We start from the raw sequence: 24,379 nt of genomic DNA on the forward strand, positions 1-24,379 counted from the left end.
CCTGTCACTTGCTGTAAATAACATTAAGAGACATCACTGATGGAATTTTGTACACAGAATGCAGATGTTGCTCTTATTTAAAAAAAAAATAAGTGGGATTTTTTTTCTTCAAGGCCCCAATAAGTAACGATGGGGAGATTAGTGGGTGAGCTGCTGCTGCTTCTGCTCATTTCTACAGGACAACTTTATGCAGGTAAGGTGTGAGTAAGAAAAGTATCGTGTCTCATGTTTCGCCCTGTTAATCTTTGAAAATCAATGCATAGCTCTCATGTTTCGGTGTGGCTATTTCTTCCTTCCCTACTTTTTTTTTTTTTTTTTATATATAAGTTAATTTGTTGTCATTTCCCCATGACTCATTTAGTCATTAAATGTAAGCAGTGCAGGTTAATTCAAAAAATTCAAGTACAATACTTCTACACATCTGATGCCACTGTGATACTATAAAGGATTGCATTGAATAAACTCCCCATGCTTTCATTTATTTTACTCATATCAGAAAAAAAAAACATGGAGGCACTGGAGGTGTGTGAGTGTTGGCAGATGACTAATCGGGTAATCCATAATATGAAGCAGATTAGGCATGGATGATCATCTTAATGATGACGAGCACGCCGACTCGGTCTGCTGACTCAGTATTTCTGTTTCATCACTGTAATCATTTTTGAAATTATGTTTTTATTTTTTATTTTTATTTTTTGGTATCACAATAAGGAATGATCTATTTTGAATTTTTCATGCTTTATGTTACACGTATAAATGGGTTGATTAATAATTAGCACTGTGGATGGGTGATTGGGAAGTTTATCACGCAGTTGGCATGTCCTGTGTACGCGTCTTTGTTTACCTGTGTGGAATTTGCTTGTTCACTCGGTATTTGCGTGGGTTTCAGCTTTCTATCATATTTGAAAAACTTACATTTTCACATTCAATGAAGACTAAATTGTGCTCTGCGTTTGACTGCCGCCAAGTGCAGGGTGCATCTTGTTCAAAGTCAGACGGGATAGGCTACATAATACAAGACCCTAATGAGGACACGTAGTACAGTGTAGTAAAATGGAGGGATGGAAAGTTAATTTCTCCACACTTTGACTTTTAGTATTTCCGAACCCACTCACGCGTACTTCCTGACCTGCATTCGGCATCTAATGGATGGCGATGCGCCGATGCCGTTGCTTTTTGGGTCAAATCAATGTCATTCAAAACTGCATTAGTGTTTAAAAAATATGTGGTTGTTAAACACAGTTGCAACCCAAAAGCGATATAGACTGTATACTTTAGTTACGTTTTCATGTTCCATTGTAAGGCGCATATGAATAGTACGTGCCGATACTAAGTTTCAGCAGTTGGGGTGTGATGTAAATACTGTATATCATTATTAACTCTTAAGAGAGCATATTCTGTTTTATTAAGGCTATATATTGTATTGGTGTAAAACTGGACTATGTCTAATATTTTCTTTTGTTTTGTGTCCGTATGATGCAGCGCCTTCCTACACTACAACCACATGAGTAACATACTGTCCATAGTGTACAGTGAAGACAAATAAGTATTTGAACACCCTGCTATATTGCAAGTTCTCCCGCTTGGAAATCACGGAGGGGTCTGAAATTTTCATCGTAGGTGGATGTCCACTGTGAGAGAGATCATCTAAAAAGAAAAATCGAAAACGTATGATTTTTTTAATGATTTATTTGTGTGATACAGCTGCAAATAAGTATTTGAACACCTGAGAAAACCAATGTCAATATTTGGTACAGTAGCCTTTTTTTTTGGAATTACAGAGGTCAAACGTTTCCTGTAGTTGTTCGGCAGGTTTGCACACACTGCAGGAGGGATTTTGGCCCACTCCTCCACACAGATCTTCTCTAGATCAGACGGGTTTCTGGGCTGTCGCTGAGAAACACGGAGTTTCAGCTCCCTCCAAAGATTTTCTATTTGGTTTAGGTCTGGAGACTGGCGAGGCCACGCAAGAACCTTGATAGGCTTCTTACAGAGCCACTCCTTGGTTTTCCTGGCTGTGCGCTTCGGGTCATTGTCATGTTGAAAGACCATGCCACGACCCATCTTTAATGCTCTGACTGAGGGAAAGAGGTGGTTCCCCAAAATCTTACAATACATGGCCGCGGTCATTCAATGTTAATACAGTGCAGTCGTCATGTCCCATGTGAAGAAAAACACCCCCAAAGCATGATCCTACCACCCCCATGCTTCACAGTAGGGATGGTGTTCTTGGGATGGAACCTATCATTCGTCTTCTTCCAAACACGGTCAGTAGAATTATGACCAAAAAGTTCCATTTTGGTCTAATCTGACCACAAAACTTTCTCCCATGATTCCTCGGTATCATCCAAACGGTCATCGGCAAACTTAAGATGGGCCTTGACACGTGTTGGTTTAAGCAGGGCAACCTTCCGTGCCATGCGTGATTTCAAACCATGACATCTTAGTGTATTACCAACAGTCACCTTGGAAATGGTGGTCCCAGCTCTTTTCAGGTTATTGACCAAGTCCTGTCGTGTAGTCCTGGGCTGATTCCTCACCTTTGTAAGGATCTTTGAGAGATCAAGAGGTGATATCCTGCATGGGGTTCCACTCCGATTGAGATTGCCGATCATGTTTAGCTCCGTCCATTTTGTAATGATTGGTCCAACTGTGGACCTTTTTACACCAAGCTGCTTGGCCATTTCTCCGCAGCCTTTTCCAGCCGTGTGGAATTGTAAAATTTTGGCTCTTGTGTCTTTGGACAGTTCTTTGGTCTTGCCCATGTTACAAGTTTGAGTCTTCCTGATTCTATGAGGTGGACAGGTGTCTTTATGCAGCTAATGACCTCACACAGGTGCAACTGATTCAGGATAATACATGGAGTGGAGGTGGACATTTGAAGGCGGGCTAACAGGTCTTTAAGGGTCAGAATTCTAGCTGATGGACAGGTGTTCAAAAACTTATTTGCAGCTGTATCACACAAATACATCGTTAAAAAATGATACATTGTGATTTCTGGATGTTTCTTTTTAGATTATCTCTCTCACAGTGGACATGCACCCAGGATGAAAATTTCAGACACCTCCATTTTTTCTAAGTGGGAGATCTTGTAATATAGCAGGGTGTTCAAATATTTCTTTTCTTCACTGTACGTAGTATTCCAGTTCGACTGTCTGCTTCTCCCTTGGAGCTTTAAAGCAATTAATGAGTCCAATTGAAGCCACGACCTCTGACTGCTAAAAGCCGTGTCATTAGGGTCAACGGCAAAGTCTAATTAGTATCCGAAAATATTTAGATGGCCAGCGCCACAGTGCATTAGCTCCCATTATTGAATTTGGATTGCAGGTGTAAAGTGCAGAGTACACACCGCATTGACAGGCCGGTCAATAGAGGGCTTGAGGGCATTAACGCACAGCTTGGTGGTGTGTTTGTGTGGATAATAAAAATAACTTGAAATAATGTGTTGGCACATCCTGCGGTAGGTTGTAAGAAAGCTATATGCTAGGGATAGGCAGAGGAGATTCTTGAATCTGGACCACCAAGAAAATGTATCAAGCGTGTTGCATTAATTAGCTTTTTTTTTCATCCTAAAATTTGTCAGTTTCAAAGTTTCATGAATTGACCTCATTAAAGGTTTTTTTTATGACATCATTCCAGTGTCATTCTACGGCAACAGCTCCATCCAGCTGCAGACAGCGAAAGCCTCCTTACAAACGTTGTTCCGCTTGCAGTTTCGAACTTCCAGTCGTCAGGGCCTGTTATTTTTGGCGGCGGGGCCCAGAGACTTCTTGCTGTTGGAGGTGACCTCTGGGCGCCTACAGGTGAGTTACTATGTGGTCATGATTCAAGAAGTACGTGTTGACGTTTACGATGCTGAAGCTGGGTGAAAGGAGGGGAGTTGCGCTCGACTCGGTGTCAGATTGCTCGTGAGGAGTTGCAAAGTGGCCTCACTCACTTCTTTTTGGGACATGTTTGCCTATGAGTAACATTTAGGGGGAAAAAAAAATAAAGAATCTTAATGCTCGCACAATGATTTAGTCTGAAATCACATGAAAGTGTGCACTAAATTCTACTTACATTTTTTTACTTACTTTTTACTTTTTTTGATGAAAGGGCTTCATTTTGACGTACAACATGTTAGTTTGAACTTTTTTTTTTTTTTTTTTAGCTTTTATGCTGTTTGGGTTGTGGTTTGTTGTTTTTATAAAATTACCATATTTTCAGCACTATAAGGCGCACCTAAAAGCCTTTAATTTTCTCAAATGCCGACAGTCCGCCTTATATTCCGGTGGGCCTTATATATCGATCAATATTGAGCCTTTAGTGCAACTCCATCTCATGGATGCATAACGTAACCCTAGCCTGTACTGTAGCGTCTATTCTGTGTGACTTATAATGCGGTCTGCCTTATATATGAAAAAAAGTCTTAAAATACGCCATTCATTAAAGGTGCGCCTTATAATGCAGTGCGCCTTATAGTTCAGAAATATGGTATGGTCGAAAATAATTCGCTCAACACCCAACTGCACAACGTTTGTGATATATATTGGTATGCCAATTCTAACTGTGTTTGATATTTATTTAAGATTTAAGCATTATTTCATGTCACTGACAGTATCGTGGTCCACTCACCCGACTTTGGTGGAATTCTCCTTCAGTCACGACATGATTCTGGGTGTAATCAGCCTAGTTTAACATTTTGGACAACTGGCAGCTTGAGCTGAGATGACACGCTGTGGCGACCCCGAAAGGGACAAGCCGAAAGATACTTACTTTACCCAGCTCCGTCTTTATCATCAGTCATCAACATTAAAAAAAAACAGCTTGTTACAGGTTTAAATAATAACAGGGGCTAGCTTTAAATCATCTTTCATCAGAAATATTTGTGGATTTGAAAAATGTGTACATCGCGGATATATTTGTGTAAATAATTCTAAGAAAAAAATTCTCCCTATATGGGTGTGTTTGAATTCAATATATTAGGACTATGGCATGTAAAGTCAAATTATTTGTGTTAATGTCAAAACAGTTTGAACATAAAAATGGAAGTTTTTCCTCTCTCTTACTAATCTTTTTTGTCACAACCTTTCCCATCAAGGTACGTGTGGACCTTGGCTTGGGTGAGCAGATTCTGCGCTCAGAAAGCAACACCAGCCTCAGTGATCTGGTGTGGCACTCTGTCGAGGTCACCCACAACCATCATCGTGTCTCCATGACCGTGGACAGAAGTTCTCACACAACAGTCCATATGCCAGGACCAGATGTGGAGCTCAACGTAGACTTCCTTTTTGTCGGCAGTGCATCGGGGCTCAATCATACTCACTTTGTGAATGTCTCCAACGGTTTTAGAGGTTGTTTAAATGAAGCTGTTTTCAACGAACTAAATCTACTGTCCAATTTGAGTCCTTATAATGGCTACAAGAGTGTCCACGAGGTGTCTCTGGGGTGTAGTCAGGTGTTTTCTGCAACAGAAGATGATTCGGTCCATTTTTACAGTTCAGAATCGTTCATCTCTTTGCCACCCTGGGAGTCGAAACGAGAAAGTGTGTTTGAATGCGAACTGCACCCATCTGGGACAGAGGATGGTATAGTGCTGTATTCCGCTGCTGGTCAGGGAGGTGTTATATTAGGGATCAGAAACGGTCATTTGGTTGCAATAGTTGGAACCAAAGAGGGGTATAAGACTGAGTTGTATTCACATACACAACTCAACAGCAACCTCATCTGGTATCCCATCCGGCTACAAATACTTCCCCACATTGTACAGCTGAAGGTAGGTCATGAGTTGCTACAGGCCAGTCTAAGGCCAGGATTGCAGCGCATCCAACTCAGAGGACCTCTTTTTCTGGGGGGTTTAGAAGAACAAAGTTGGAATGACGCAAAACGAGCTGGACTTGTGTCTCCCAAGGCTCACCGTAAGGTGACTGACAGTGGATATTCCTTTAGAGGCTGCCTCAAAGAAATTAAAGTAAACACTCAAAGAACTGGCCTCCCTCATGTGGTCATCTCCAAGGACGTCACTGTGGGCTGTAAGATAGGCCAAACGTCAGATACTGTGTCCACTTCCAGCCCAATGTATATTCCTGAATTTGACATGACGACCGCACACGAGTTAAGTGATAGAAACGTCTCCAACATCATTTTGCTGAAGAGCCTCGAGGTAGCAGAAGGAAGCTGGGCACCATTGGAGCCAAAACATATAAAGGTACTTTACTTCTGTCTTTCACTAATGCACTAGGTAATCTAATCTTTCAGTAAACAATGTCTAATTTTCTAGGTGAATCTTGATTTCGTAAAGTTGGGCTTGCAGCCATCTGAGTTAATGTTCCGCGTTGAGGAACAGGCAGTTCACGGCCACCTCCAGCTTGACCATGGTCCTGAAGATCGCAAAGGGGGAAACATGCCAGTACAGGGAGAGGAACCGGGAGACCTGGCGTTTAGTATGCTTGACCTCTGGCAGGGCCGAGTAATGTACGTCCACAGCGGCTCGGAGGATCTCCATGATAACTTCATGTTTTCCATCTTCTCAAACCACAACAAGGAGCTTCCTGTGTATCTGAAGGAGCACTGCCTGTACCAATTTGACATCAGCATCAGTCCCGTTAACGATGCACCTATGCTTAGCTTGCCACAGGGAAATGTTTTTATGCTCCTTCAAAACTCCAAACGGCAGGTAGGTCTTAACGATTTCATGGACAAGAAATGCAATGTCTAAAAACTACATTCCGGTGAGAACATGAGTTTTATGAGACATGAAAGACTGAAGTATACATCGACAATGTCACCAGCTGACAAGAAGTGTGCTGAACGCATCAGACCCTGATAGCAGTCATGCTGATTTGGTCTTCAGCTCCACGGGAAACTTCAACAGAGCCGGACATCTTGAACACAAAGATCACCCTCACAGGTTGGTTGGATGGCCAGTTATGCTTTCAGTTCCTGATTATTAGTCCGACACACACAATAATAAAGAAGTGAATGACATAATTGCATCTTTTCTCCAGGGCCATTAAAGTGTTCTCCCTCGATGATTTGGTGGAGGGTAAGATTAGCTTTGTCCACACAGGGGTCTCTACCTCAAGAATGGCAGTCAGGGTCAGCGATGGTCAGAAGGTAAGACTTGCGGTAACTAAAACAGAATGACTATGATAATTGAGATTATGTGATTTTACGATAAATATCCTTTGCATTTGATCTGTTTCTTTTCCTTTTCAGTACAGCACCACAGTCATTTTGAAGATTCTTGCAGTGGAGCTCGAGCACAAACTGGTGAACAACACTGGACTGGTAGTGAACCAGGGCGGAGCGTCACTCATCACCACCAATCATCTTGCAGTACAAGTTAATGTAGTTGATCAGCCACTGGAAATTCTCTATAATGTCACAGAGGGGCCTCAGTACGGCGAAGTCCAATGTTGGCACTCGAGTGGCATTTGGAAACTGACAACAGTCTTCTCTCAGAAACTTCTAGAAAAAGAACAGATCAGGTACCTGAGCAATTACCGTGGCATCCAGACTCAGAATGTCACTGACCAGGTGCAATGCCAAGTCAGCATTGGTTCTTTTGCAACAGAGAAGTTTGTGTTTCCCATTGTGGTAAGATGGATTCATTTTAAGGTTACAAGAAGCAAGATGGAGGTCAACGGTGTTCTGAAAATTGTAGTCACTCCTGAAGACCTTCATGTCATCAGCAAGGGTGTTAAACTCAATGACAGTGACCTGTATTTCAGACTTCTAACTGAGCCCAAGAAAGGTCAGCTACTACTCATTGATACAGTTCTAAAAAGAAACTCCACTTTCAGCCAGAAGAATATCACAGACGGTTTAGTGACATATGAGCTGTTTGAGAAACCACCCGATGACACCAGAGACATTTGTGGCTTTCGGGCGTTTTCCACCTTCGCCGACTCAACAAGTCACGATTTCAGAATCCACATAAGACCCGAGTCAACCGACTTCACCGTCGTAAACAAAGGCCTTTCAGTCATCGAAGGAGGAAGTAAACTCATTACGAAAAGTATTCTCTTCACTCACACAGTGAGCAACCGCGAGGTCCACTACAGAATTACGGTGCAGCCAAAGCACGGCCAGTTAAGGAGGATCAACCTCTCCAACGCGACCTCCATAAACAACAACATAGTAGCCTTCACCAATCAGGATATCATTGAAGAAAGTGTGATGTACGTTCATGATGACAGTGAGACCAAGCAGGACTTATTCGCTTTTCAAATTGTGGTTTACAAACCAACCAAACTCAACGGCAGAAAGGAGGAAAGAAACACGGTGGAGCACATTGTAAACGTTTCCATCCAACTCATCAACGATCAGCGACCTGTCAGGGTGGTCGATAAAGTTTTCCATGTGGCCCGAGATGGCCAGAGGTTAGTGACTTTGGATGACCTCTGTTACCGGGACGATGACTCAGACTTTGAAGATGACTGGTTGGTGTACACACGGAGGGGAATTCCAATGGGGGAGCTGGTCTTGGCTAGTGCGCCCAATCACAAACTCTATGAGTTCACCCAGCGGGATCTCAAGCAGGTTTTTTGAACATTTTTTTAATGCGCCTTGTTCAAATGTGCCAATGTATGAGATTTATGAATAATAAGAAATAGAAGAATATTAAATACGCTGTCACTTGAATGTTTGGTCCCACTTTATCATGCTATCAATTGAGAAACTATCCAAACTTTGATTGGTAGTGTGTATAGTGTGTTTTATTAATCAAAGGGGATTTTCTTGGGCTCTATCTTGATACTAGAAGCATGGTTCTAGATCTAAACGTTATAACAATTTATAAAACTGAATTTAATTGGAATGTATTTGATTCCCCCCCACCTCAACTGTTTCAATTTTCACTTTTTCCCACAGAAAAATGTACTGTTTGTACACAGTGGAGTCAGCTTTGGTCGTTTTGTCTTTTTTGTCTCAGATGGGAAACATTACGTTTCTACCCTAATGGAGGTAAAATATTTTCATTTATCCATCCTAAAAGTAGAGTGTTCCCAATTTTGAAACTTCAGACCCAAAACAGTAATTTTCTATTCACCTGTGGACCTGAATGCGATGTCCTATCATCACGAACACAGTACACGAGAATTACATCAAACATGAAACCAAAAAAGAAAATGTATACCTTCTAGATGATGACTATATTAGTCAGTTAAATTGCACATCACATTTTAATCTGACACTTGATCTACAAACTCTAAATTTGGGACATAATGTTTTTTTCTGTGGCATTAATCTCTTCCTCTGATGTAGGTGAAGGCACAAGATCCTTACCTTGACGTGAACACCAACACAGGCCTTATGGTCCAGCAGGGTGGGATAACAAATCTGACCTCATATAACCTCAGTGTCAACAGCAACCTGGACATCCGAGACCCACGGCAAGTCACGTTTGAGGTCTTTATTCCACCAAAACACGGCATCCTCCGCTTTAATGGAAGTGACGCTGCAGCAGTGCCAGGTGCCGTTTCGTTGTTCACGCAAGAGGACCTGGAGATGGAGCGTTTGGTCTATCATCATGACGGCAGCCAGGAATTGTTCGATATGTTTAATATCACGGCAAGCGCAAGGGAGAAAACCAGAGAGGGATGGACAGATGGTAGGAGGAGGGAGGTGCATCTGGACATTGGAATACATATAAAAGTCTGTCTCGAGAGTCATCAGAGGCCATCAACAGTCATAAGTAACCATCCGGTTGTGGTGGCAGAGGGGCACAATGTCACCTTAAACAAGGACCATATAGAGGTAAACCAGTAGATTTTGAGGTTGAAAGAAAACCTAATATTTTTCACACTATAACTTAACTACTTACCTACAGGTGGTCCATGAGGACAGTCAGCCTTCAGAGATAATCTTCACCATCCAAAATCTTCCGACGCTGGGCTTGATCGAGACATTTTCCCCTGAGAAAAAGTGGCGAACAAAAAATGGTGGACACCGGCGTCTCTTCCGGGTGCATAACCTTTTACCTAATCTTAATTTGAGTTTTTAAAATTAACCTTACATCAACTATACTTACCAGCCACTACCAAACTTGGTTTTAAACTTGGTGATCCATTGGGTCTTGAAATTTACACTCCAAATATGACCAACATCTTCCAGCAGATAATAGGGTCGGCGAATTGAAGAACTTTAATTGGACTTGTCCTTCTGGAATTTACAGGAATTCAAATGGCAGCCAACAACCTCTTTCACCCAGGAGGACATCAACAAGGGTTTCGTTGTTTACCGTCAAACAGGTACAGGAAGCAGGACCAATGACTCTGCTCTGCTGGAGGCAACCAATGGGTTCACCAAGGTTGGACCCATCAGACTGGAGATTGACATTATTCCCACACTGCTGCCTCTTAAGGTTAAACCAAATGGAAGAATAGCCAGGTTTTGAAGAAACTTCAAAATATTGAAGTCGTGTTTATTTCTTTAGGTGTCAGACTTAAACTTGGATGAGGGGTCGTCACTGCCACTCACACCTGACATCATCATGTTTGACAGTCATCACTTTTCAGGAATGAATTTCCTCTTTCAAATTGTTGTTCCCCCCCGACACGGCCACCTGGAGCACAGCCGGATCCCGGGGATGCCCATCACTGCATTCACGCAGACCGAGGTGCACGCAAGTCTCCTCTAAATTGAATTTTCTGAATGGGTCTTGTTTTGTTTAAATGGGGTACACGCATAACCGATATTTAAAATGTGAGAGAAAACCGGTATCTGACGTTTTACCGTCTGAAAGTGTGTGGCGTGTTTCAGATGACTAAAGCGACACACCATACACATAATGATGTCTGTCATACTATCAAAGATTAGTGACATAGCACAGCACCACAGTATCCTTACTGCTGGAAAAATACACAGGAAAGAGAGTAATAGAAGAAATAGAAGAAGCTTGGTCTTGACCAGACACGTAAGGATGTATGGTAATTGTATAGATGATAATTATTGAACAAATTTAGCATTTACAATTATAAATCTTGGATGTTTTCTGTGGAGATCAGGAAGGAGAAACCCTCTTAACACACACCAAACCACCAGATAGTTCATCCGGTTAATCTTTTAGAGACATCGGATAATAGGGCCTTTGCTAACCTTAAACGTTAGGGCATAATACATTCTCAGTATGTGTGTACACCGCTTCAGGGTTATTTTTGTTTAACATAACGAATTTGCATTTTCCAGGTGGAACGGGAACATATTTCCTATATCCATGACGGCAGTGACACAGTGAGAGACAACTTCACCATCATAGCTAACCAGACAGAGAACCAGAAGATCAGTTTGCCGTGTGTTGTCCACATCAATGTCACACCTGTCAACGATGAGACACCCATTGTTACAAACAACAAGGGGCTGAAGGTAGGACCAAGGAACCGCCAAAAAATATTTTGGGAATTGAGTAGGAGATATTGCCCAATACAGTTACATTGGTCCTTTTGAAATAAATCTCTGGTTGGGACTTCAACGAGAAACCAGAATCTAGACAAAACAGAGATAGATGGGGCAAAGAATCTTGCATCAAGTGATCTTTCTTTTCAAAGTTTTTTTTTTTGGCCTTGATAAGGGAAGACCTTGAACATGTTATTGGCGGAAAACTGGTACATTCACCCGAGTTTGGTGCAGGTGCATGGGTTCAGTCCTCACTTCGTGAGAGTGTGAATGTGATTCAGAGAGGGTGTAGTCCCCCTTTTACTCAAAGTCAGCCTAAATAGGAAAATAACAGAAGTAAGATTGGAAATATTTTAAAGTGGAACTCATCAAAGGTGAGGCACAGATTGGCCTTGAGTTCCACGGATGTGTTTACAGTACTCCCCAGAGATTTCAGATTATTTGCGCTTGTAAATCCAGTCATTATTCCCCTCAGGTTTGGGTGGGTTCGGTGACAGAAATCTCTGTGGATGATCTATGCGCCGAGGATTCAGACACTCCACCAGAGTCACTCGAGTTCATTGTCACACCACCCAGTAATGGCTACCTAGCTCTGAGGAGTTCCCCTTCCAGGCAAATCCTGAACTTCACACAGAATCACATTAAAAATGGCCAGCTGCTCTTTGCACACAGTGGTGAGACATCAAAAATCCGAGAGTTGGTTAATTCACATTATTTTATTCGTGCCGCCACTCTCTTTTCTCTGTTTTAGGTGCTTTGTCTGGTGGTTTCCACTTTCAAGTTAATGATGGCGTAAATTTTGCCCCTCGCCAGATCTTCAGCACGACAGCTCATTCTCTTGTTCTTACACTACAGAGAAACCATCCAATTGAGGTCTACCCAGGTATATAAACTTGTAAATACACTACAGCGATTGAAATCTAGACTGATTTAAGATGATGATCATTGAATAATGGAGTCCTTCAAGTCTTGAAATGTTCCTTGCCAGTGCTCTGTCAGTTAAAATTTTCACCCAAACATCGTAAACAAGATTACAGTCGAACAAATCTGTATTATTTGTATGTCCAAGCAAGAGTACAAAATCTAGTCTGAAACTCTTTTTTTTCCCCACTTTAAAGGTTCAGTGACGGCAATTTCAGAGCAGGAGCTTCAGGTGGTGACCAACGAGCCCTCTGCTAATGGAAGAAACCACACTGTGGCGTTTACAGTGACTGTTCCTCCAAAACGTGGCCGCTTGGTCCGTCATATGCCTGACAACTCAACTCAGGACATTTCTACATTCACACAGAGCATGGTGGCCACCATTTATGTGTCTTAATCCATGACTGTAATTCATTTTAATGAAGAAATCTGGTAAATTTCAGTTCCTTTTTATGCTTTAGGTGAATTCCGGGGTTATTTTGTATGATCAGAACAAGCCAGAGTCGGTGGGATGGTTGGCTGCAGATACGTTTTCTTTCACTGTGTCTTCTCCGCCTGCTTTCCTTCCACCAACCACCTTCACCATCTTGATCTCCTACCAGGCAAACAAACATCATGATCAACAACATGACAGCAGACTCTCCAACAACGCAGGTATACACTGTACAAAATAACTTCTTATATACTGTATATCGAAGTAATCCAGCTAATTAAACAGTTAATGTGGTTGTTTATACAAGGGATCCTTGGATTACTCAGTATAGAAATGTAAAACTTTGGATGAAAATAACTTCCAAGCCATAAATATAAAACAATCAAATGAGTATGGCACCTAAGTGGGCATTGTAGCACTCTTGAAACTGGGTATGTTGGAATGAAACCAACTGTATGTCACAGGTATGTCACAAACAAGTGAAGTTGTCAATGGTATTTGACACAGCGATCACATCCACTGTTTTTTGTACTGTTTGGCAGAAATGTGCCAAGTAGAATTGTAATGGTCCAGACGGTGCTCTAAAACGAATCTTTTGATTTTAGACGGATTAACTTTACTCTTTGTGTCCCTCAGGTGCAGTGGTGTCAGAGGGTGGCAGTGTTACAATTGACCGATCCAAACTTGATGCTTCTAATCTCCTGGGTAGAGTGCCCAAGTCCCTCCACACAGACCACCATGTTGTTTACCGTGTTATTTCCCTGCCGAACCACGGATCTTTGTCAATCCAAGGATTTAACCTCACCAGGTTTCTTAATTCCTTCCTCCCTCCTCCTTATAGCATCTGTTGTAATTGAGTAGGTTGGGTGCAGAGAATTTGTTCAAAAATGCTTTGTTTTTTCTTCAAGGGACCAAGCAGATTTTTCTCAGATCGCTCTGAACAAGTTTGGCATCACATACATTCATGATGATTCTGAGACCACAAGTGACAGCTTCACTTTCCAGGCTTGGGTGGCTCCTATGGATGCCCCCCTATCTTCATCTCCATCTCACGTGTCCGCCTTTTCCTCGGATTCCTTCTCATCGCCATTCTACGCAGCGTCATCTTCCCTTTCATCAGTAGACACAGAGTCTTATCGCCACATCGAGGATAGTTTGATGGTGACAGAGACTTTTAACATAACCGTGATGCCGGTCAACGACCAGCCACCACTGATAAGGAACAGAACTCCAAGTATGAAGGTTGTAGCTGGGGAGAGAGTAATAATTGGACCAGACAATCTACAGGTGGGTGGGTGGATGAACTGCTGCAAAATTTAACTTGTTGCTTTTCCTAACAATCTGTTTTCATCTCCAAGAACAGGTTGAAGATCATGACACCCCTCCAGAAGAACTGCATTATCTTGTGATCAGTGAGCCCAACAACGGCTACTTGACTCTCGGCGAAAGACCTGAACCAGTGACGTCTTTCACCCAGTACGATGTCAATCACGGCCGGCTGCATTTTATCCAGCAGGTGAAAAAGTCAAACAATTTCCATCTTTAATTATGTTTGCCCATTTGTGTGCTTTAAAAACCTTAGAGTCATTATTTGCAAACCATTTTCCCAAGTTAGCAAATATCAAGATTCAAAGGAGACAATTTTTGAATCCAAAAAATTGTTCCCAGGGGGTTTGACAAAATTTTTCAAGTGAAATTCTACCCCAAGGACAAAAGAATTACAGATCACTGAACAAACCATTTTTTCTAAGGCTCTCCAAACTGTCTAATGAGCAACTAATGGTGAGTATAGCTTTCATTAGCATGATGGTCGGGGGTGGAGCGAGGTAAGGCAGTTGAAGAGGCAAATGGCTCTACCTGCAGAAGTGGAAAAAAGTGAGTGCCTGCCAACAAAAAAAAAATACTCACTGAGGCAGCACTTCACAACTTGAGTTTTTTCCGCTAAAAAGAAGCTAACGCTAATTATGCTAATCCGGGCATCCACCAATATTTAGTGAAGCTCTGCTCACATTTTAGTTTCAGATTTTGATGATAGTGTTTCACAAAGTTGTCTCACGGCCGGACTCTGATGTTTGCTCATCTTATCTGCCAAGTCATTGGTGGATAATCTTCGCATGGGGTAATTACTTTGTACATTAGCCCCAGTGTTGCGTAACAAGCGGGCAGAAGTCCCGAACATCTCTTTTTTTTTTAAATAGCTTGATAACATTCAACTCTTCTTCTATTTGATGGGTGACCAGCCCCTTACAGAGGCTAAACTCTTTGCAGCCAAGAAATTAAAACTAACTTTCCCTAAAATATACTATTGAACTTGTTTTTTTTTTCTGTCCCTACTTTTTTAAAAATTAATTTCTATCTTTAATTTTACCTCCTTTTTGATTTGGATCCACCAGGGCGAGCCTTCAACTGGCGTTTTCTACTTTAATATCACCGACGGACACCATCGTCCGCTCTACAAACTCTTCAGTTTGGAGGTGATTAAGCCCTCTTTGTTCATTGTGAACAACACCGGCCTATCATTGGTTCAAGGCAGGACAGCAGTGATCCTGACGACCAACCAGCTCGCAGCTCAAACAAACAGTCGCAACCAGGCCAACATCACCTACACGGTCACCACACACCCTCGTCACGGGCGCATTGCCATAAACGACCAGGAGGTCATGACCTTCTTCCACGAGGATCTCCAATATGGCCGCGTTGTCTATCACATGACTGACCTCAGCGAATCAGAGGACAGCTTTCAAATCTCAGCGTCGGCCTCGGCGCCAGGTGTCGAATACGGAAACGTGACTGCGCAGACGGTGAAGGTAGTAGTGCGGCCTCTCATCTATCTGCGAGAACCAGTGAGAGTCCCCAGCGGCATCGCTGTGAAACTGGGAAAAGCCATGATGGATGCCTCTGAGCTGGCGAGGATCAGCAGAGTCAATCCGGTCTTTGAGGTTCTGTCTCCGCCAAAACATGGAAAACTAGTCAAGGTATGGATCCTTTGATCATCTTTGTTGTCAATTTCTCATTTCATAATTGCTCAAAACGTGGCTGTATAAACAAGAGCACTGAAAAAAAAAAGATGAAAAAGAGATTTGCAGTTGTCGGCCCAAATTATAGTTAGTTCTGATAACAATTCTGCCCGATTATTGTATGGTACTGTCCTTAGTCATATATAATGCTGCTTTTATCAAGCTATCTTACATTAAAAAAATCCCTGTATCAATAACATGCAAAATCCACTGTAATTCAGTGTGAAAATAGGAATTGTATTTGACATAATATAGGACAAGTTCGAAATTTGCAGATGAAACTTCGCTCCGAGTGACTCTTATGAATTAGTCTTCATGCATTCAACAATGTATTTTTTTTCATGCCTGAACAAAAAGACCACAAATTTTTATGAAAGCAAGATTATCAGTCTTTGAGTTTTCAGGTCCCAACGATGATAAATGATGATTTGATGATGCCAAAGCAAGATTCTTGTCGTTGAACGTTTTTTCCCTTCTTCATGAATCTACAGTAATCAGGACAAGAGGGGGTTAACTATAGGTCAGCAAAGGCAGCTAAGTACTGTGAGACCGCAAAAGTACTGTACAATATTGTATTTTGTACACTAAGTACTTAATTTTAACATACAGTGCTTACTGTGCAAAATACAATAGTGCCTGGACCTCTGCTAGTTATTCTATTTGTCGTAATACTTTACCATTAATAGTTAGATTTAAACATGTACCTCATCAGCATTGCTAATCAGAACCAGATTATTACTGTTATTGGTACAATTTTTGATATATGCAGTCTTCAGACCTTTCCCAATTCCTTCCTCCTAATGCCTCTTCCGCCTCCCTCCAGCCGTTTCAGACTAACTAGCAAGTGACGGGAATGTGCTTTGGACAACTTCTGTTGTGAATCGAAGTTGTGTAAAACCAGTTTTATTAAACCCTTAATACTGATTAAGGACATTAGGGTCGCCAGTGAGCTGGGGTCTATCCTGGCTGACTTTGGGCGAGAGGTGGGATACACCCTGGACTGGTCACCTCACAGGATTTTATTACCCCAATGTGGGATTAATAAAGAGATAAGATATTAGAGTGGCAGTGTGACGGTAATGATGGTGATTCATGATTTCCCTCAGAGGGCCATTATAACTGTAAAACCATATAGATGTATAATTGCCTCATCATATAGTATTACTAAAACAAAATAAATTGATGGATATTAATTTTTGATAGCGTAATAAGGGGAACCGTTTTTGCTGTGCCTTCATGTATGCAGATGACCTACGATCCCAACGGAGACCCAGAAGTCCTGAAGTCCTTTACTTTCCGCGACGTGGTGCAAGGACGCGTTGCCATTGAGGAGACCCTGAGCGACGGTCAACTCCCGAGTAACAAATCCGAGCTTGCGACAACCCGAGGCCACACCCCCGCCAGGCCTCTCAACGATTCCTTTATCTTCATGTTGAAGGCCGGCAACGTCCAACCGGCCAAAGGTGAGCTTCACTTCACCATCTTACCTCACCACCAAATGCGTCATGGGTTGCCTAGCTCGAAAAAAGTGGACGGTGTGAGCAACGAACACGAGGGGACCCGCCTGCCGACACGGAACGAGACCACCGCGGGTGGGGGAAGAGAAGGGTGGCGAAAGGGAGCCCACGCATCCAACGGGGTGGAATTGGATTTGCACCCTCACATCCTGACTCACAAGAACCACAATAAGACACACCATAAGCAGAGACCTCACCACCGCACGGCCAACCACACTCGCGGTGTGAGTCACGGCAGCCGGTCAGGGAGTGGTGGGGACGCACCTAGATGGGGGCATGGATCGCTCCCACAGCCTCACCCTCCCTCCGAGTCAGAACACAATCCGGCAAAGCCTCCTGACACCCGTCCATTTCACGTAGAGGTCCTGCCGAGACCTGCTTCAGACCCCCTGCTCATCATCCTGCCACTTTTGGCCTGTTTGCTCCTCATTGTCATCCTGGTGGTGTTGATCCTTGTGTTCCGACACCGAAAGGAGAAGCAGGCCAGGATGCGTCTCCTCCAGGAGCTGGCCGCGGTGCACTTACCCGCCGAGGGCAGCCCGTACTTGGGCCGGCCGGAGCGAAGCGTGGCCATGCCGTCCGTGGTGGTCACCCCGCTCGGTGCGGCCAGCTGTCCTGCCTCACCTAGGACGCCAGAAGGCCCCAGGAGGCGGAGTCTGGCCCCCGGAATGACCTTTTGGGGCCCCTTTGATGCTGAAACTACAAACAGTGATGAGAATCTGAGCGGTTATGAAACTAACAAGAGAGAGAAAGCTGCAGGTAGAAATTCATTACCAGCCATCTCTGTAGAATTCAAGACCGCTTGTAGATGTAAATCCCCCACACCAGCGCTTAAAGACAACCAGTATTGGGTTTGATTAAAGTACAGTATTCCCACATATACTCGCCATTTTTTGGGGGGGAGGGGGTCATGTTTTTGCGTTTCACTTAAGAAATCTGCCCTTTATAACATAAAAGTGCAGTCCTGAGTAGGCGGCATTTCTGTCATTATTTCGACATGGAACTATGTTATCATTGATATAGTCATAGTCACTTAGTCAGGCCATAGCCCTGTTTAATAGAAAAGTAGTGCTTTTGCACCACCTTTTGGTGTTATTTACTTGTGGATTTTTGCTACTCGTGACAGGCCTCGGTTTCTACCCCATGTTAATAGCAAGGTAACGCTGTGTTATAACTCAAATGCAAACTGTGCCTTACAGGTGTACACTATGTATTACTGAAGGACGCACACCTAATTTATTGTGCATGCGTTAAAAAAAATGGGTTCCTTTATTCATTGTATTTTGTTTAAAAATAGACTTCTATACCGTAACGACCAACTAATCTACAGGTTTGTATTACTATGTTGGATCCTAACCACGACAACAAACTACAACCACAATAATAAAGATTCTGTAATACACTGTAACTTAATTTATTTATTATTTAAGCATTTTTCTCAAGCACAAGGTTTTCATTGTTTCACGTTTATTGTATTTTCTGTACATTTTCAAGTCAAAATGATGCTGGTTCAATTCAGTAAAATAAAACCTTACAATCAATACATTGAGATTAAATACATTCTGGGCGTAGTTTATTTTAGAGCTAAAATGATCCTAATGATATGCAGTAACAAACATTTTTTGTGTCTACCCTACTTTAAATTCAGCACATTTACTTGGTGTAAAGGTTTTTTGGTTTTATATTCTGATCTGATCTCCCTTGCTAGTTCAAATATTTTAACAATGGTCAAATGTTAAGAGCTTCTTCCTTAATAGTTTCTTTTAATGCCTGTGTCTGTTACTCTGTGCTGTAAAAGATTTATTTTTCAATAAAAAGATGTTTTCAGGAATAATTAAACATGTAAATGCTGATTTTATGTGCAAAGAGTACTTTGCTTTGTTTTGTTGAGTCCCTGACTCTTTTAAAGTCATTAATACTTCATTAGGCCTTTTCCATTAGACCATGTATTTTGAAAAACCAGTCCAGTGTTCGGACAGTTTTACTTTTTTTTTTCCAGCCATAGATATTATATGTATTGACAAAAATATTGAGACATACAGGTATAAAGATAGAAGGGTCATTCAAACTAGGACATTGTAGTTAACACATTTTTACACTGCTATGACAAATGAACAGTGTTAAATTTTTACTAAAAAACATGCGATTGTGGAAAAGACTTTAATTTACATGTATATCTATCCAAGTAGTTCTGGATGTTTGGAGTCCATGCCCCAATCATCAAACATGAAACTACACGACCAAATCATTACACCGTCTTTGCCCCAAAAATGTGTCTGTAAGTAATTTTTGACTATTTATGTTGGCGACACGCTGGGATACAAACACTGATTGATGAGTTTAATTTTGCGGCATGGTGACAACGCGCTGCCTCTGCATGAGAAAATAAGACTGGATGTTTGTACTGTCTTTATGGGCTTCGGTCACCTTGGCAACGCAAAGTCAAACCTCACAGTTGAGGGGGAGGAGGGGAAGCAGTGCATATTATAATACAGAAACTTCAAAATACACTAATATGAATAGGGCTGTAGAAAAGAGGGTAAGAAAGATTTAGCAATTCATGATTCTTGTAATATTTGACCAAAGCATTTATTAAGACAAAAAAATGATTCAATTTGTGTACAAAATAAAATAAAAAACACAAATATCTTCTATAAACAACACTTGTATTGTTATGTAAAGGTTTTATGACTCCATTGCTTACTATAAAAAAAAGCACTTTTTAACAAATTGGATGTCAACTATCATCCCGGAATGGGCTTTGTTGATCCTCGATGTTCTGCTTTTAGTCAGAGGGCAACATTTTCCCATAAGTTTATCTTGACTTTGTTTGCATATCTGTTTTTCCTTTTTTTTCTGCTTGGAAAAACACAAGGTTTTACTGCAGGCCTGTTAAACATGATTAATTTGTTTCAAAACGAATCAACGAGTGTACGTTCGACCCGGTTCTACAGGCTTCCGTTTGGGTTTGGTAAATGTTAGAAACCAGTCAGAAAAACAATTCCATCTCAGAAACCAGACATTTTCGACAACTATAGTAGAGGAAAAGGAGTATGTGCAGTAGCCTGATTAAAGAATGGCTTATTATTCAACGCAGGAAAAAGAAAAGGAAGCACGAAGGAGAAAGAAAGCAAAGTAAATAATAAAGAGTAACGTGACCTGCACTTTCTGAATGCTGGTGTCACTTACAAGCCAAGAGACCCACAATGTTTGATTTTTTTACCACGGAGAATTTCGAACGTGAGTTCTCCTGTTGTTATAATTTTAGATTTATAACAACACCAGAAAGTTCAGCATTGGTATTAAAAGAATAATTTATAAAGACTGATGGGGGGATGGTGATAAGCACAAAAGCTGTGTAAGTGTAGAGACAAAGACATGATTGAGCTATGTTCTATATCCATTTATTTATGGAAATAGTGTCTTGTAATACATGGAACACATGTGCACCCCATGAACAACTGCAATGGCCCCTTTAACAAACATCAACGGGTTAATTCCCAGGAATGTGAACACAAACCTGAAATAATAAAATACAGTATCACACAAAAAAAAAAAAAAACAATGTAAGAAGCAAACAATAATGACGCCGGTTATTTCGAATAGCATAAATGTTTAACTGGTAAATTCCAGTGGAATGATAAAACAAAGTGGCAGACAAAGTTTCAAAAATTCCTACTCTGACCTCACCGGCGTGCGTAAAAGCAAAAACGATATCATATGATTCAACCTCCACATCGTACGTGTGCTTTTTAAAACGAGAAGTCAGTCCGAGCGTGCGCTGCTCTGTCAATGAAAGAAAAATGACATAACTGGCCAATAAAAAGCGTGCATCACCAAAATGTCTTTGTATTTCCATTCAGAAAAAAAAAGTTTTATAATGTGTTTTTATTGGATGTCGATGACATGCAAAGGTCATTTGTATAATGACAGTCACTTCAGATGGTTTACATCCATCCATCCATTTTTTCTACGCCGCTTATCCAGTCCAGGGTGACGGGGATCTGACGTACGTCACAGGGCTGCGTCACTCGGGGCTAATCGCTAGACGACCTTTCACTCTCACGTTTACGCAGTCACTGAGCGGAATTTGAACCCACACTTCTTGCGCAGAAGTCAGACCGGGGAAACTACCACGCCGCTAGTGACTGTAGGCGGTTTCCACACTTGCAGTTTTGGTTCAAGAAGGCTGGTTAAGACAGGGGTCGGCAATCTTAAATACTCAAAGAGCTGTTTTGATTACTTCCCATGGGAAAAAAAAAACACCAGGAGCCACAAGACCCGTTTGACATATGAAATATAGCTCAATAAATCTTGCTGTGAAGTGTCCCACATCACCATATGTGACGCATGTTTTGTGCAACAATAAATAAGTAAAAATGATATCTGTATCAAATTTAGAATTACAAGTAAAAAAGGAACAAAGTAAAATAAGTTGGAAAATATTATGAGTAGGTAGGACAGTGGATCAGCTGGTAAAGCGTTGGCCTCACAGTTTTGAGGACCCAGGTTCGATCTCACCCCCAGCTGTGTGGAGTTTGCATGTTCTCCCAGTGCCTGTTTGGGTTTTCTCCGGGTTTCCTCCCACATCCCAAAAACATGCAACATTAATTGGACACTCAAAATTGCCCCTAGTTGTGATTGTGAGTGTGATCGTTGTCTGTCTGTATTTCCCCTGCAATTGGCTGGCAACCAGTTCTGGATGTACCCTGCCTCCTGGCCGTTGACAACTGGGATAGGCTCCAGCACTCCGCGCGACCCTTGTGAGGATAAGCGGCGAAGAAAATGGATGGATGGATATTATGAGTATTATTGCAAAGGTGAAGTCATGTGGTTCTCTGCATACATTGTGCAATGCAATGCTGAAATTTCGTTACAATAAGGATGACAACAATTTTCATCCATCTTATGTTCATCCATCCATCCATTTTCTTTGCCGCTTATCCTCACGAGGGTCGCGGGGAGTGCTGGACCCTATCCCAGCTGTTAACGTGCAGGAAGCGGGGTACACCCTGAACTGGTTGCCAGCCAATTGCAGGGCACAAACAGCCACCCTCACAATCACACCTCGGGTCAATTTAGAGTGTCCAATTAATGTTGCATGTTTTTGGGATGTGGAAGGAAAACCCCACAGCCGGGTCCGCGGGATTGAACCCGGGACATCAGAACTGTGAGACCAACGCTTTACCTGTGCCGCCATGTTATGTTTGTGTAACCAGCAATTTGTTTAGTGTGTGTCTTATTTATCTGTCGGATTACAATAACGTTGCACTACAATGACATCACAGTCATGTCCGCAGTAAGCAACATGACGTTGAGCTAAGAATTACATGGTGATTCTACATCTGGGACTTTGGTTTTCTTGTACAACTTATCACTGTCACAGTATTTCATTTCAAAGTCACCAGAGAGCCACAACAGAAGGATGAAAGAGCCCCACGGCTCGAGAACCACGGGTTGCCGACCCCTGGTTTAAGAGAAGCATCTTATCTTCATGCAATTCCATAAAGACTCAAACGTCAAAAACATATGTGGAATTCTCCTAACACAAGATTTAAAAAAAAAAAAACATTTGTTCATCTTAGTAGGTGACTTATCAGTTTTTGGAAACAGAAAATAAGTATTCATCAGTACTTTTATCCATGTGCCATTTGGTCGCGTAATCCAATACTGTGTCCTTTGCGCTTTTTCACCTGGTGATAGAAAGCACCATTAATCTAGTCTTTAAACGGGCGAAGTGTCCATTTGAAGTTCAGATGATTTATGGAAATAGCAGGCGAGAGCTTGTGGCCACCATATTGAGAACATTGCAAATCCCACTGAAATGTCAAATGTGTGTGGATACATACATCACATTATAGTCCAGGAGTCATAACATGTGTTTCATGACATATGCTCCATTACAGAAGCTTTATCAGTCATTCATCTGCTCTTCAGTCTATTCTAAATTCAGCCTCCTCTTTTTTTTTTTTTTTTTTTTTTTTTTTTTAAACGCTCCAGGATTTTGTTTTTATCCTACTGCTCACTGTCATACCTCTGGAGCGCATCCTCCAGCTTGGCTGTGATTTTCTGGAAGAAGCCAATCTGCTCTCGGAGGTGGTGCTGCATCTGCGCACGAAAGTCCCGTACGCGCGTGCGGTGAAAATGCTGGATCTCGGCCAGCGTGGCGCACGAGATGATGTTGCAGCGGTCGTGGAGGTCGCCCTCCTGCGCGGGACAGTCCTTCACCTTGGTCAGCGCACCTTGGACGACACAAAGGAGAAGGGCGGTACCGTTAATCCTTTGCTGCAAATGCAAAGATAATTTGGACAAGAAATGAATTCACGTGAATATGAGCCTACATATGGGCGGAATCTATGAGGAAATTAAAAATGTGTGCTTGGCTCGAGATGAAAAGAGAGGCAGAAAGATGCATTTTAATGAAAAACTCATTCAAACTGGCATTTTGAACACTAGTGGAAATGTGAATTGAATAGAAACCTAACAATTACCACAACACTTACAAAAACATAATTACAGTGGGGTTTTTTTTTTCCCATCATCACTCTTGTTACCGGATTCAGTCAAAGCAGGAAAATTAAAATTACTTTTGCCAATCCATGACTTTAATAAGGGTAAGTTGCATAAAATGGATGGATTTTGTTCATCCATCCATCCATTTTCTTAGCCGCTTATCCTCACAAGGGTTGCGGGGAATGCTGGAGCCTATCTCAGCTGTCAACGGGCAGGACGCGGAGTGCACGGAAAAAATGCAAACTCCACACAAGCGGGTCCGGGATTGAACCCGGGACCTCAGAACTGTGAGGCCAACGCTTTACCAGCCACCTGATTTTGTTCATTTAGGCTTTTTTTTTTTTTTGTACTCTTCAGCTGTTAGGTTAAGCAGAAAGGAAGATCTGTATCCCTTTTATGCCGGAACAGTGGACTTTTTAAAATGCCACTTTGGTTTCTTTCTTTTATTCTGATGGATGTTTATTGAGAATTAAACAGAACCAAGTTTTTAAAGGGGTGTAACAATTTAGTTAAGTAATATAGGATGAGAAGACAACAAAAACAAGGCACGAGAAAACAAGATTAGGAAAGTAAAGCATGACATATCTAGTACAGCGACACAT

The 24,379-nt window shown here is 41.9% G+C and overlaps 2 protein-coding genes across 4 annotated transcripts in view; one reads left to right on the forward strand and one right to left on the reverse strand.

The window, feature by feature from the left end:
* On the forward strand, positions 1-18,121 carry LOC133490900 (chondroitin sulfate proteoglycan 4-like). Its single transcript, XM_061801582.1, has 22 exons — positions 1-193; positions 3,640-3,803; positions 5,081-6,187; positions 6,260-6,655; positions 6,771-6,889; positions 6,987-7,095; positions 7,198-8,523; positions 8,854-8,946; positions 9,247-9,738; positions 9,812-9,946; positions 10,157-10,345; positions 10,418-10,600; positions 11,170-11,346; positions 11,852-12,050; positions 12,128-12,259; positions 12,495-12,670; positions 12,759-12,951; positions 13,367-13,538; positions 13,639-14,017; positions 14,094-14,246; positions 15,124-15,705; positions 16,994-18,121. The coding sequence occupies exons 1-22, from the start codon at positions 130-132 to the stop codon at positions 18,119-18,121; spliced, it is 7,668 nt and encodes a 2,555-aa protein (XP_061657566.1). The 5' UTR covers positions 1-129.
* The window catches only part of LOC133490901 (sorting nexin-18-like), a 20,737-nt gene continuing 9,189 nt past the window's right edge, over positions 12,832-24,379 (reverse strand). The window contains exons 4-5 of one of the 3 annotated variants that reach the window (XM_061801585.1): positions 23,299-23,506; positions 12,832-12,892 (exon numbers count right to left, since the gene is read on the reverse strand). In XM_061801585.1, the coding sequence (XP_061657569.1) occupies positions 12,877-12,892; positions 23,299-23,506 (224 nt within the window). In that variant the 3' untranslated portion in view covers positions 12,832-12,876. Of the gene's footprint in view, positions 12,893-19,829; positions 23,507-24,379 lie in introns of those variants that run through there. The other 2 variants (XM_061801584.1, XM_061801586.1) reach the window with 2 other exon arrangements.

This window comes from Syngnathoides biaculeatus, chromosome 17 (assembly GCF_019802595.1).
Source record: "Syngnathoides biaculeatus isolate LvHL_M chromosome 17, ASM1980259v1, whole genome shotgun sequence".
NCBI classification, from domain to species: Eukaryota; Metazoa; Chordata; class Actinopteri; order Syngnathiformes; family Syngnathidae; genus Syngnathoides; species Syngnathoides biaculeatus.

Bases quoted from the DNA above. Each gene is read 5' to 3' on its own strand.
- LOC133490900 (XM_061801582.1), top strand. From the start codon at position 130: ATGGGGAGATTAGTGGGTGAGCTGCTGCTGCTTCTGCTCATTTCTACA. The intron at 8,947-9,246 runs GTAAAATATTTT...CCTCTGATGTAG, and splicing joins ACGTTTCTACCCTAATGGAG to GTGAAGGCACAAGATCCTTA. The intron at 12,671-12,758 runs GTGGCCACCATT...TTTATGCTTTAG, and splicing joins CTACATTCACACAGAGCATG to GTGAATTCCGGGGTTATTTT.